The sequence below is a fragment of the Alligator mississippiensis genome, chromosome 3 (assembly GCF_030867095.1).
Source record: "Alligator mississippiensis isolate rAllMis1 chromosome 3, rAllMis1, whole genome shotgun sequence".
NCBI lineage: Eukaryota > Metazoa > Chordata > Crocodylia > Alligatoridae > Alligator > Alligator mississippiensis.
In genome coordinates this window covers 153110998-153126054 of record NC_081826.1, presented here as the reverse complement: position 1 = coordinate 153126054, position 15057 = coordinate 153110998, and the positions used below count along the sequence as shown (strand labels likewise).

The 15057-nt window shown below is 42.9% G+C and overlaps 1 protein-coding gene across 6 annotated transcripts in view; it reads left to right on the top strand.

Moving 5' to 3' along the window:
- Positions 1–15057, top strand: part of TDRD7 (tudor domain containing 7) — a 99656-nt gene that overhangs the window by 34929 nt on the left and 49670 nt on the right. For 4 of the 6 annotated variants that reach the window (XM_006259248.4, XM_059724544.1, XM_059724543.1 and 1 more), the window contains one exon: positions 1919–2132. In XM_006259248.4, coding sequence (XP_006259310.1) covers positions 1919–2132 — 214 coding nt within the window. Of the gene's footprint in view, positions 1–1918; positions 2133–9484; positions 9551–15057 lie in introns of those variants that run through there. The other 2 variants (XM_019490767.2, XM_059724545.1) reach the window with 2 other exon arrangements.

Sequence of the window (15057 nt, the reverse complement as noted above, 5' to 3'; positions counted from 1 at the left end):
TTCTGCAGTAGTGACTATGTTAGAAGCCAGAAACCTGCCAAGAAGTCAGTTGGGGCTTTGGGTGACCAAGGTGTAAAAAGGGTGCTAAAGGATGACAGCTGTTGCTGAGAAAAGTAAGTGCATTCTTTGCATCTTTCTTCACTATTGAAGATGTTAGGGAGATTCTCTGACCAGATCCACTCCTCTCTAGGGACAAGTCAGTGGAGCTGACTTGAACTGATGTTTCAGTAGATATTGTTGTAAAGGAAATTGATAAACTAAGCAGTAGCAAATCACCAGGACCAGATGGCATTCACCCTAGGGTCCTTCAGAATCCTAATAGGAAGTTGCCGAACTCTTAACTGTAGTAGGCAGCCCATCACTGAACAGCCTTGGTATCAAAGGACTGGAGGGTTGCTAGTGTGACTCTCATAGTTAAAAAAGACCCTAGAGGAGGTGCAGGGAACTATAGCCCAGTGATTCCAACTTCTGTTTCAGGAAAACTAGTAGGAACAAAGAAAGAGTTGTTCAGCACGTGGATGAATTTGAATTGCTGGGAAGGAATCGGCATGGCTGTCAAAGGGAAATAGTGCCTCACCAAACTACTGGAGTTCTTGAAGGGTATCAAGAAGCAGGTGGCTTAAGATGTTCCAGTTGACATAGTCTATTTGAACTTCCAGAAAGCTTTTGACAAGGTTGTGTCCCGTCCCGTGTGTGTCCCCCCCACACTGGCAAAAGCTGTTAATTAAGTTAGGTGGTCATGGGATTACAGGGAAGGTCCACTCATGGATTAGAAATTAGTTTTAAAGTTTTAAAAAAGCCAAAGAGTGAAATATAAATGGTCAGTTTTGGGGATAAAAAGAAGTAAACAGCAGGGTACCGCAGGGTTCTGTGTTGGGACCAGTGCTGTTTGCCAGATCATTTATGAATGTTAAAGGGGGTGAGTAGTGAGGTAGACAGGTGCAGATGGTGCAAAATTATTTTAAGTGGCAAAGACCAAGGTGGGATATGACAAGCTACAGAAGGATCTGGAACAGTTGAGCAAATGGGCAATTAAATAGCAAATTAAGTTCAATGTAGATAAGTATAAAGTGATGCACATGGGCAAAAATAATCCAAACTGTACTGTGATGGGCTCTATATTAGCTGTCACCACACAAGAAAAAGATCTGGGAGTCATTATGGGCAGTTTGCTATGCAGCCATCAAAGGTAAACAATGTTCAGGATTATTAAGAGGGAAATTGTGAACAAAATAGAAAGTGTCATTATGCCTCTTTATAAATACATGGTGTGTTCACAACTTGAACTGTGTTCTGTTCTGGTCACCACACCTCAAAAGAGGATAAAGAGGAACTGGAGAAGTTACAGAAAAGGACAACAAGGATGACTAGTGGAATGGAGGTGCTTCTGTATGATGAGAGACTAAAGATGCTAGGTCTATCCAGTATAGAAAAGTGATGCTTGAGGTGGGGCATTTAGTATTTTGTAAACCTTTATATAGTGAACCAAAAGCAAAAAGGATTTTATTTACTTTTTCAGCATATAAGACCTAGGGGCCACAAAAATTAAACTAGTAGGTAGTAAATTTAAAACTAACGAAGTTCTTTTTCACAGTGTGTTACTAAAGTGTACAATTCAACCACAAGATGTGAAAGCTGACATTTAGCCAAATTCAAAAAGGAGTTGGACAAATTCTTAGAAAAAGATGCATCAATAGCATGTCAGTTAAGGGTACAGCCTCTAAATCAGAACTTCTTAGACCTTAAATTCTGGAGGTTTTAAGTGGGAGAGGAACACTAGAAAAAACCCTGGTCATACCCTGTTCACTTTCCCTTTCAGCAGCCACTCTTTACCCCTGTGTGACACAGGATGCTGGGCTAGATGCAACCATGGTGTGACCCACTAAATGGCAATTCTTACTATGTCTTTATTTTATAGGAAAGCCAAAAGGAACTTTGAGGCAGCCGGGGTTAATGATTATACCAGATGAAGGCAGTAGAAGACCTATACCTACTGTGCAAAGAAGCAGAGGGAGTTCATATGGAATTGCTAAACCCAGCATGGAGACATCTCCATATGTTTTGCCCTCAATAGTTGGAAGTGGACCATCCAAAGAGGCTCCAATGCAGAGACATGTGACAATGATAAACAGGTCTGTATGTGTGCATATGTAGCATGATAGTTAAAACATGCAGGACAAAAGGATTATTGATCTGTTGGGTCTGTCTGAGTGAGGAACCCTGACTTCCCTACTTCTGGAGTTGCACCCCTTGAATGGCTATATTTGTTTTGTAGTACTCTGAGGGTACATTTTTTTACTGTTAGACAGGGAAACTTTTTTCCCCAAGAAATAGACACAGTACATAAATTTGAAGACCAATATTTGTGTGGTGATTTCATATGTAGTTATCAATGTTGCTACAAAAATGGTTTAGCTGTACCATTGTCTACAGCTACAGATGCAGACATGCACAAGTTTTAACTTGCATAAGATCACTTGGGTGGCAGCAGCAAAACCAGAAATAGAACCTAAACCACCACCTTCCAGGTGTCACCTACGTTCAGGTGTCACTTATTTGCACTCTAGCTGCTTTAATCAATGGCACTGGCACAATGATGTACAAGATGTACTCCAGCTGTTATGGGACACGCATTGAATCCAGCATGGAGCAGACCTGTTTGAAACAGGCACCATATGTAGTGTGGTCCTAGAGTAGGTGTTCTGGGGGATGTGTTACATTCAGCACCCATTCCAGGACATGCACTGGATCCAGCTTGCAGGGCCAGTCTGTGGGCCTGATCCAGCCCCTGGACTGATACTATACCACTCATCTAACCCACAGGGTCAAGTGTCTTTGACATCCCTGATGTATGTAGTTTAGAAGTCTTAATTTTCTTTTGTTTATGTTTTGCTATGGGTGTTTTACACACAATTAAAAGGAACAGAGTATGTTGGCTTAAGATCTGAAAATGCAAGCAGATACACAGATGAAAACATTGTGCTAAGATAAAATAAACCATCTTTTTATTTGTGGTATTTTCTTGTATACTGCATACTTCTAAATAAGAGGTGCACCTTGTTTTTTTTGAAAGGCAAATTTTAGGAAAGAAGAATTTTTGATGGTTATGGCCCAGAGGTAGCTTTCTTGGAAAGGTTGCAGCTGAAAAATGGCTGCTGCTTCTCTTGGCAAGCAAGCAAGCAGTAGGGGCAGTATCCAGTACTAACCTTCTCGTAGCTGCTACTGAATTCACAGCAGCTTTTGCATCTCCACCTGAATTTAGAACCTCTAAAGGTTGGTTTGAAAGTTAATGTTGTCTTTTCTTTTCGGAACATTATTGCTCCTCTTATAGGATGTTGACTAGTTCAATGCTAATATTCAATATGATATGCACAATCTCTAGTTTCTGTTTAATGCCAAGAAATCATCTTTGAGATAAAAATGGAAATGTACATCAAAAGATTTAAAGTATTGTAGTACTTTACTGTAAATCCTCCATAATCCACTGAATTGAATCCACACATTGAAGCACAGGCACCAATTTTTATTTTTCCTGGGGAGGAGCCCTGTGATGGGCATGTGGAAAGCCTTATGCATTTCAAATGACAGCCCTCTTCCCAAGGGGGCCAGGGTCCCCAGCGCCTCTGCATTGAAGTCTGACAACTGGTATTTTCCTTGGTCCGTGGACATCAGTACATAGAGTGCAGAAATACAGATATAGATTTTTTTTTTAATAGTCTTTTTTTAAACATCATTTTAATGAGGCACACAGCTGAAAAAGAATAGCATGTTTAGATGTTGATCTTTCATTCTCCTGTTACAAATCTATCGTGCAACTGTCCTTTGTCCAGAACTCTATTTTGACAATCTGGTGCTGTACTCCCAATGACGACTGGCTTTTGACTGTCTTGGTAGAAAGCTATGCTTGGCTTTGCTGTTGAGGTAGTTAGCAGAACACTAGAGAATAATTGTCAATTTTCAAAGTTACTCTAACACAACAAGCAATTAAAAAAATCGAAGAAAGCAAATTTAACAGAAAGCTCCTATATTTTAAACAGCAGAAAGTCTTTTTTGCTTAGCTCTTTTCACCCTTGAATGCAGCATCTGACTTGCTGGGTCTGGATGATTCAGATAAGGGCTTTAGATGCTGTTTTGCTGGGTTAGCATTACACATGTTTTCATTCTTTGGTTCTAAAATCCAGCTTGGCTAACAGAATTGCTGCACCATCATTTCTCTTTATGTATTGCTTATTGATGCACCGAGTCATCAAATGATGATGCAGATAATGTCCTTGTTCTATCATTGTGATTGGGCTAAGTTTCCGAATAGCTTTGATTTATCTGGATAATACTCCATGTATTATTATTATTGTGATTAGTTAGAATGTAGCAAATGTTTGAAGCAAGATGTGAGCTGTCTGCTACTTCCCCTAAGGCATAGCTGTTGTTGATACATATCAGTATGACAGTTTAATCTCTCACGTATTAACTCTTTTTTTAAAAAACCTGAAGGGAACAAGCAGAACGTTCTGTTCGACAACAATGGGTGTCAGGGAGTGTTGGGAGATCGGAGTGAGAAACTAGCAGCAAGTTAATTTTACTCTTGAAATAGTGGGGTTTTATTTAATCCTAACTCTTGCTTTAAGAGCAGTACAGGCCCCCAGGTGCATGCATCTGAAGTATAGGTATTGTATAGGTAGATCTGTTTGTCTTGCAAGACAGTAGATTTGCACCAAGACATTATCTGTGAGTGTGGCAGTTTTATGGCAGATATATGGAGGCCAATTCTTGTGACAGTTTCTTCTGCATTTATCATATGTGAAATTTGTATCTAACAGTCTAACATGTGGTTCAGGGTTCTTCCTGAGATTTCTTTTCTTCTGCACATTTGGCTCTTCTTTCCTCAAAAGCCTTCATTCCATACTTAATAGACTGTTTCCAAATGCTTTGATCCTCCATAATCTCTTCCCAGTCATTTGGCTTAATGTTCATTGCTTTCATATCTCTTGAGAACATCTTCAAAATGGAGATATAATACCTCCGTGGTCTTTCCTGTAAAGAGTTATCCATGCAACAAATCCTTGGAGAATCCATTTTCAACATGACGAAGCCATCCAAGTCAACACCAACTAAGGAGAAAGAGAATGAATGCTTAGAAAGTTGGTATATTCTAATACCTCAGTGTGGCAATTCTATACTGTCAGATAATTGCTAGGTAGCATAAGTGAAAGCTGTTGAAGTGCTTTTCTTGAATAGTGTATGCAGGATGTGCTGCCATACAAGTGTTGATGGTGTAAGCATGGTATAGTTTGACCATGGTCTTAACAGTTAGTGTGTTCCATGTGTTTGCTCTGCATGGTCATGATACCTGTATTGGCAAAGCAGTAGGCATTCAGTTCAGCCTCAAGTGCCAAATTATTGGTAACAATGGAGCTAAGGTATATAAACTTAATTACAGCATCCAACATATTTTTGCCTATTGTGATTTGCCAGTGAATCAGTGTTCTAGCCCAGTGGTTTTCAGTCTGCGATCTGTGGACCCCTGGGGGTCTGCAGACTTAAGGGGTCCACAAAAGATGACTATGATCAATCAGAAGTGTGTGAATACCTACACTTGCTATTTGAAGGTGTCTGCACCTCCATTCAATTATTTTTTAGGGGTCTGCAAATGAAAATAGCTGAAAACGACACTTCTAGCCCATGTTTTTTGTTTTGATGCTGCTTTGGAAGACCAAACTTTTGGCAGGCATACTCAAAGTGACTCATGAGGTTTTGAAGGCAAGAAGGACAAGAAGGCCTGAGCCAGGAGGGAGGGAGTATCTGTGAAGGAGCAGCTAATTGCTTAATTGATAATGAGTTAAGCTGCTTTGTGTTTTCCTCTTAGGCTGTGAGTACTAGTCCCCCTTGTCTCTCCTTGCTCCTCCCTCCTGTCTGCCCTGCTGCCTTCTGTCTATTGCTTGCACACCACACAGCGTCTCTTCCCTCCTGCCCCACCCCTGTCCCTGCCAGACTGCTAAACAATAACTGGTAAGCTAACCGGTTATCACTGCACTAATAGTTTAACCTTACACATCCTTAGTAGATAGCCAATCTCTTACAATAATTTGAAGAGCCCTCTACTGCTGACAAGGTTAAAGGCCTTGATCAGGTCAATGAGGATCATTTGCAGAGGGGTCTCCTTTGTTCCCTTGTTCCCTTATTGAGTCTGTGGTCTACCAAGCTCCCAAATTCTTTTCCATAGGGCTCCCATCCAGCCATGTGTCCCTCATTTTGTATTCGTATTTGATTATTCCTTCCAAGGTGTAGTAGCTTGGATATGTCCGCATTGAACTTCATTCTGCTAGCCTTAGTGCAACTTTCCAATATGTTGATCCTTCTGAATTGCTCTTGCATCCTCCATGTTTGCAGTCCTTTCTGGTTTCATGTTGTCCACAAACTTGCTCAAGAAGCTTTCCATGCCAGCATCTAAATTGTTAATAAACATGTTGAACAGCACTGGGCTGAGGACAGACTTCTGTGGAACTTGACTTGAAACCTCCTGCCATTCTGCCATGGACCTGTTGCTTGCAGATATTAAGCCAGTTATCTATTCAATTTGTACTTCTGTCCATACCACACTTCTCCAGTTTGTTTGAGAAGGTCATGTGGGACCTTATCAAAAGCCTTGCTGAAATCCAGATACACTATATCCATAGCATTCCCTTACTCTACCCAAGTAGTTAACTTGTCAGAGAAGGAGATCAGGTTTGATATGATCTGTTTGTCATAAATCTGTGTTGGCTGCTGGCAATCAGCCTTTCTTCCTCCAGGTCTCTGTGAATGGCCTTCCTCTAGGATATGCTCCAATCACTTCTCAGGTATTGGAATGAGGCTAACCAATCTAGTTCTCCAGGTCCTCCTCTTCTTAAAAAAAAAAAAAAAAAAAAAGAGGGACACTATGTTGACCCTTTTTCCAGTCCTCTGGTACCTGGCCTGTCTCCCATGACTTCACAAAGATCATTGCCAAAGGCTCCAAGGTTTCCTCTGCTAGTTCCTTCAGTACCTGGAGATTGATGCTCATGTAGCCCTGCTGACTTGAATTAACTGAGGCCCAGCAAAAGATGTTTGAAAGTCTCTTTTGTTATCTCCTATCAGTTTGCCCACTTGCTTAACCAGATGATCCCCATTAGGTGTCTGGTAACTTCATTTTTTGGGGAATGCTGCTTTTTCCTAGGGCCCTGCTACTGGCCTGATTTGTTTGTGGCTTTACTTGACTCCTCAACAGTTGGAATACCATCAAGCCCTTCAAGAACAGACAGACCTAATAGTTAAGGACTGTGTCAGTAACATCACTTTCCCTTGAACAGAATTCAAGATAAGGTTCTACCCATCTTTCAGTCTACTATTTTTTTTGATGCTGTCTTTAATTAAACTGATATCTTTGCAGTCAGACCTATCGCTGCCTTGATCCCATCATACATGCCTGTTTTCAGTGTCAAATGCAGATGGAATTTTTTTGTAGTTACAGTCAATAATTGTTGGTACAGTGTCTTGATTAGGAATTCTTTCAGAACCATTCAATGGATTCTCAGTTGTTCTGAAAAGATTGTTTCTAACAGCAAAGCCTATTCCTTATACATGTGTATCTTTGGGAACTTTCTCTTGCCAGAAGAGTGTAGTGTTTTTGTCCTAAGGAGCTAGTTGAGGCCAGGGGTGCATCTTGCAGGGCTGAAATATCAATGTTCAAACTGTTTAATTCCATTAATTAGAGCGGCTCTGAGGGCATCTCTGTTTAAAGCGCCTGAAGCATCTTGTGTATCAGTGTCTCCATGCTTCAAAATGGCAGTGGGGGCACTTTAGATGAAGCTTGTTGAATGAGCTTTAGATAAGGTGCCCCTGTTACTGTTTTGAAGGGCAGGGAGTGCTGATATACGAGATGCAGGCGGCTGCTGGAGTGCAGTAATTGCCATGCTCCAGCAGTCTCAATTTTAATAGTCTGCTCCATCACGCTGGAATTACAGCACGTCGGAGCAGCCTCCCTGCTCATGTATAGGCACCCTATGTGACTATGAAGTGCTGTATTTTTGAGGCAAGGCTAGTATATAAAGAGCTGTCAATCCACTGGATCATGATGTATGCATTAAGAGGTTTAGTCAGGTGCCTGTTGAATCTGTTTGTGGCTGACCAGCCCAATTTGAGTGACACAGCTTATTGCAAGTTTCACAGATCCATGTGTTGTCTGAGTTGGAGTCCAAGTTTACAGCACGCTGCTTCCTCCTTTCTCGCTTTGCGCCCACCCCCTGGATCAGAGCTGATGCATGCTGAGTTGCACCCAGTACCACATGTTCCTTCCAAATTGAACAGGACTCTGCACACTCCTCCCAGCTTTCTCCATTGAAGTTGAATGACTTCATATCATCTTTGCTCATGTTGTACTGCTATAAATGGTGACCTTGCTTTCTAGACCTGTCTTGAATCTTACTGCACAAAATATTCTTGGGAATATGGTTTCCTCCCACTTTTCTGATGTGGCAGAGCCATCTCAACTTCCTCCTGATAATGGTTTCTCTGTGTGTCAGTCCTGCATGCTCTAGCTCCTTTCTTTTGGCATTTTGTCTTCCCACTTTTATTTTCAGGATTTTGCACTGGCATTTTATGGGGAAGCTGTTCAGTCTCTTGATGTGCCTAGCATATGTAGTCCATGTCCCTGAACCACAAAACAGGGATGATAGCGCACGAATCTTGTAGATTTGCATTTTCGCCTTAATTTTTTCCTTGTATATTTCTAAAATAGCCCCAAAATCTTAGCTGATCTTCCGATTTTGTTAGTTCAGTCTGAAGGTCAATATTTCTGCTGATTGTAGAACCCAAGTAGCAAAAGCTGGCAACAAAATGCCAAGAGATTTACCCACCAGAGTGGGGTCAGGCACTGTTTTTTCCACCCTTTAATATATGAGTCTTCTTGAGACTAATTATCAACCTGAAGCTCTTGTGTGACACAGAAAATCTTCCCAAGAAATTTTGCAGGGAAGATTCACTGTGGACAGCTGCATCATCCGGAAGCAAGAAATTTCTCGGAACCAGCTCTTTTACCTTGTTTTTGTTTGCTCTACACCTTGCAGTGTTTGAACAAGTCTCCATCTACTCTGGTTCAAAGATGAATGCCATCATTGGTGTCCTTGAATACATGAAGAAGCAGGAATGCAAAGTAGATGTTGAAGAGCACGAGGGCCAGGATGCACCCCTGTTTCACCCTGTTGTTGATGTCAAAGACTGATTCTTTGTTTTCATACACTACAGTTGCCTTTACCTTGATGTAGTGAGCGAATGATGTTCAGCAGTTTTGGCGGGTGGGGAGGGGAGGACACGACAGCTGTTCTTCAGAACAGTAAAAAGTCCCTGTCTGACCATATTGAAGGCCTTTGTCAGATCAGAGAAGTCAATGTACACTGGTATTCCTTTTTTCTCTACACTTCTCTTGCAGTTGCTTGACCGAAAATATATCAGTGGCAGAACGTTCTGAGTGAAAACCGCATTGACTTCAGGATAGATTCTTTCACCTAGAGATTGCAGCCGAGGGAGCATGATGCAAGTGAGGACTCTTTTTCTGACAATGTTCAACAGCAAGATACCTCTATAGTTGTCACAGTTGCTTCTATCCCCTTTGCGTTTTTTTTGTTTTTTTTAATATAATTGTACAATTATACAAAAACCAGGCAAGGCTAATAGTACTGTCTGTTATGGCTGTCTGATACTTAATGATAAGTATTTGGAAAACTGGTTTCAAAACATTATCAAACATGATTCATTTGGGTTTAAATGTCCTATGCTAGGTATCTGTCTCACCAGGCATCATTGCATGAGGCCAGTCCGTGAGCCTTATCCAGCCCGCGGACTGCTCCTGCACTCCTAATTTGGCTCCTGGCTTAGTGCTTGACTACTCGGTTAGGAAGTAGAGTACCTTGGGTTCTATGTTATAGCTATCTGGATTGATTTGGGTTTGGACCCTTATCACGGGGGATTTTGGTTTTCTGTGTTTAAAAAATCCAATATGCTCTGATTTTTTTTTTTTTTTTTTTTTTTTTAACACCCCCTCTCCCCCCAAATCTACATTTTTGCATGATTAAAATGAAATACCTAGATAGAGGCAGGAAGGCATTGGTAGGACTTCTAAATTGCTTTAAAATTGTAAGTATTTCAAATTAAACATTGTATTAAACTGACACAGACAATACATTTACTATTTTAAAGTAATTTAGAAGCCCTATCAGGGCTTCCAATCAAAATAAAATAAATTCTAGATACCTATATATTTTTTCATTTGATTTTTTTGAGGTCTTTTATCATGGAAAATCAGAACTTTCCCCTGCCCCCTTCGCTCACCAGCATATGGGTCCAGCTGCAGTTGTCCCCTGCTGCTGCTTTGTGGCACTGATCAGCCCTAATATGCCAGTGCCCTTCACTTCTTACCTGCTGCTCCCAGGTCCCAGCCCTCCAATGTGTGGGGCAGATTGGGGTGCCTGACTATAGGCATCCCTATAGGTTGTCAGGGCGGCAAGTGTCCCATTCCCTTCCTCTCCCCCTCCCCCTCCCCTGCCCCCCCCAACTTGTGCACCCACAGCATGACACAAGGCTGCAGCCTGGCTTGACTAGCACAGGCAGAGCCATGTCCATGGCCTACCAAACAAGACCCAGCACTGCGGATCTGAGTGGAGCAGGCTGCAGCCGAGGTGATAACAGGCAGGCAATGGCACTGGGAGGGGGTTATGGGAGGGAGCCTGCAGCCACCCCAAAAATTGCCTTAGCTGTGTCTCATAGCCCCCCTCTCAGCACCACCGCCACCTGCCCTGCGCAGATTTGGGGGCACATAACCCCTCTCCCCATATGTTCTCCCAGATGAGCAGCGGTGGGAGCTGCTGGACGAGCCACTGGACAAACTTCACGCAGTGGTGGGAGCCATCCCCCTCTCTTCCTATGCCCCCTGGATGAGCCACGGCTCCATCCCGCACCCCTGCCCCACGCTCTTCTCTCTGTGGGGGCCTTGATCTGCCTGTCCTCCCCCCTTCACCCTTCCCTTCTCCCTCCTTCCTCCCCTTCCATCATGCCAGACTTACCAGCCCCATGCAGCTCTCCACGCTGCTGGCTGTGCTCCTCACTGCCTACATGCTGCACTGTGGCTGTGCACATGCCATTTATTGGCCACAGCAGGCCGATTTCGAATATAGACAATTTTCTTTATATCAGTGCTGATCCAATATCGGACTGATGTATCAGTGCACCTCTACTGATAAGCTTCCAGTTTATAACATAAACTTATTGGTCCCAAAGTTCATCACTGTTCTTAGTATTGTTGAATCTTATCCCATGTCTGTTTCTCCAGTCTTCAGGGTCATCCAGTTCTTTTTGTCCCAGTTCTCTTCCGCATCAATAATGCCACTGACTTCATTGTTCATAGCAAATTTCATCAGTGTACTTTTTTTGCCCTCTAATGCCAAGCTCACTAATAAAAATGAGACCCAAGATGAATCCCTGAGAAACTCCACTAAAAAGAAACTCTCTCCAGCCTAATACTTTCCCTCTTAGCACTACTCAGTGCTGCCTTCCTTCCATCCAGTTTCATACCCACCCTGTGAATCTCCAACTTTTCTAGGTCATAATATAAGGACATTTTCCAAGTGATTTCAGTAATGAATGGGTAGAATCCTGTCATAGTTTTAAATTATAATGAAATAAATATGAAGTTCAGAACCTAACCCTATCATTTGAAAGCACTAAAACTTTTATATTGATGGAAAATAGACTTTGGGACTCATTGAGACACCAACACACAATAATCTGTCTTACTAATGGAGCATCAGAAATGCATAACTTAAGAACATAAAAAGTGCCATTCTGGGTCAGACCACTGGTCCATCTAGCCCAGTATTCTGTCTCCAACTATTCTGTTCAGTAACCATTAATATATCATATATGAATTTATCCAGTCCCTTGTTTAACCTGGCTATGCTTCTGCCTCTACCACCTCCTGTGGCAATAAATTCCATATGTTAATTACATATTAAGTACAAAAAAAGTATTTTCTCATGTTGGTTTTAAACTTGTTGCCTACTGATTTCAGGGGTGCCCCCAAATTCTAGTATTCTCAGGCCTGGTGAACACTAGTTCCCTTTTCACTTAAAATTACAGAAGATTAGGGTTGGAAGGGATGTCAAGAGGCTATTTAGTTCAACTCTCTGCTCAAAGCGGGACCATCCTCAGTTATATAATTCCAGCCAAGGCTTTGTGTGGGTAGCCTGCCCCAGTGCTCTACTATCCTCTAGTGAGAGAGTTTTTCCTAAACTTCCTTTGCTGCAACTTGAGACCATTTGCTCCTTGTTCTGTCATCTACCAGCACTGAAAACAGTTTAGCTCAATCCTCTTTGTAACTACACATCAGGTAATTGAAGGCTGCATTTAAATATTCCCTTAGTCTTCTTTTCTCCAGACTAAATGAACCCAGTTCCCTCAGCCTCTCCCCAGAAGTCCTATTCCCCAGCCCTCTAGCCATTCTCTTTCCCTCCTAGTGGGCTCTGCAATTTGTCCACATCCTTTTTGTAGTGGGGGGGAAAGGGCCAAAACTGGACATGGTGCTCCAGATGCAGACTCAGCAATGCTAAATAGAGGTGAATAATTGCTTCCCTTGATCTGCTGGCAATACTCCTACTAATGCAGCCCAGTGTGCTGTTAGCCACCATTGCAACAAGGGCACAGTTGGCTCATATTCAGCTTCATTATCCACAGTAACCCCCATGTCCTTTGGTGCTTAGCCAGTTAGTCAGGCCCCAGCCTGTACCATTGCATGGGATTGTTCCATCCTAAGTGCAGGACTGTGCACTAGTTCTTATTGAACCTCATGAGATTTCTTTTGGTCCAATCCACCAGTTTGTTGAGGTGTCTTTGAATCCTAGCCCTACCCTCCAGTATAAGTACTATTCCCCCTAGCTTGGTATCATCTGCAGACTTGCTGAGGATGCACTGTATCCCATCTTCCAGGTCGCTGATAAAGATATTGAACAAAACCAACCACTAGAGCACTCCACTTGATGATACCAGCTGCCAACTAGACATCAAGCCATTGATTACTAGCCAGGTGATCCTGTCAGTTTTCTATCCACCTTATAGTCCGTTCATCCAACCCATGCTTCTTTAGCTTGCAAGAATGTTGTAGGAGACGGTACTGAAAACCTTGCTAAAGTCGAGGTATATCACATCCACTGACTTGCCCGTGGTGAATTGATGCTGATTTATCCTAATCATCGTCTTGTCCGTGTGCTTAGATTCCTTGAGGATCTGCTTCCGTGATTTTGCAGGGACTGAAGTAGGTTGTAGTTCTCCAGATCCTCCTTTTTTTTTTTTTTATAGATGGACCCTCTATTTGCCCTTTTCCAGTTGTCTGGGATTTCTCCCAATTGCCACAAGTTTTCAAAGATAATGACCAGCGACTGCAGTTACATTGGCCATCTCCTTCGGGTCCATCACATGTGGCCCCATGGACTAGTAGTATACGTCTATCTTTTCTAACTAGTCCCTAACCTGTTCTTTCACCACTGGCTGCTCAACTCCTCCCCAAACAGTGCTGCCAGATGCCATAGTCTGGGAGGTGACCTTGCCTGTGAAGACTGAAGTAAAGGCATTGAGTACTTTAGCATTTCCTGCATTATCTCTTACTAGGTTGTCTCCCCTGTTCAGTAAGGGACCCACACTTTACTTGATCTTCCTCTTGTTGCTGACATGCTTGTAGAAACCCTTCTTATTACCCTTCATATCCCTTGCTAGCTGCAGGGAACTGCCTGGTCCATACTCTTTGTGAGTTTACAGACCTCTATTCCTCTCGGCCTTCTCTTTTCCAAACTTAAGACCTGAGACTTTTTTAGTTTCTCCTGTTATGGTAACTGCTCCAGGTCCCTGATCACTTTGCTTGCCCTTCTCTGTACCTTTTCAAATTCTACTACATCCTTTTTATGATGTGGTAACCAGAATTGCACAGATGTGTGGATGCACTGTGGATTTGTATAGTGGCATAATGCTCTGAATTTTTCTTTCAGTCTTCCTCTTAATGATGGTCAGCATTTTTATTGGCTTATTTTGGTCACTGCTGCATAATGACCTGATATTTTAGAAGACTATCAAGAACGACTCCAGGGTCTCTTTCCTGAGTCATAACAGCTAGTTCAGAACCAAGCATTGTGTACATATAGTTGAGGTTTATTTTTCCACAGGTGCATTATCTTGTACTTGTGGTCATTTTTTGAAGTTTTTCTGCCACTTTCTTAAGCCTGCTTACTTAGTTTGAGATATTTCTGCAGCTGTTCTCTATCAGCTTGTGGCTAAGGATGTGAAAAGTTAAACCATCAATCATTTAACCTATAAGCCTGGTGATAACTGGGTAGCTTACTGGCCATGGTTTAGCTCTGGGTAGGTTCAGTCTGGCAGAGAAGGGGCGGAAGAGAAGCCAGGCAGTGCCCCAGCAGAAACCAGAAGGCATCAAGGCAGGCAGGGGCAAGGGGAGAGTAGAAGGAGCAAGGGGGACTAGTACCCCATAGCCTATGAGGTTAAAGAGGAAAACAGCAGGCCAGCGTAATGACCATGGATCCTGTTTTTCTGTTTTCCATGGAAAAACAGGGAAAAAAACACAGATTTTCCCTTTTACCCAGGAAACGCACAGATTTTCCACTTTTGCAAAGAGTTATCTGCAGGCTGGCAGAGTTCCAGCCTTCAAGGGTCTAGGGGGAGCAGGAGGAGGGCAGTCAGGCAGAGAGTGCCGTGTGTGTGTACATGTGCACCTGGCCACCATGCAGCCTGAAAAGCAGGTCTCATAGGTAAGACTGGCAGGGGGGGCAGCCCACATCCAGCCCCCTCCTCCCCCCCAGCTTTGCTGTTCACCGTGCCACCCATGGGGGAGGGGGAGCCAGGCTCTGCACTCTCTTCCACTACAGCAGTCCCTGCCTCCCACAGGTGGCATCCAGGGCCTGGGTGCTGCTGCAGGGGTCAGGGGGCTGTGGGCCTGGGTCCCTGGCCCCATAGCCGTGGCAGCTGGGATTGAGGGGCCTGGATCTGTGT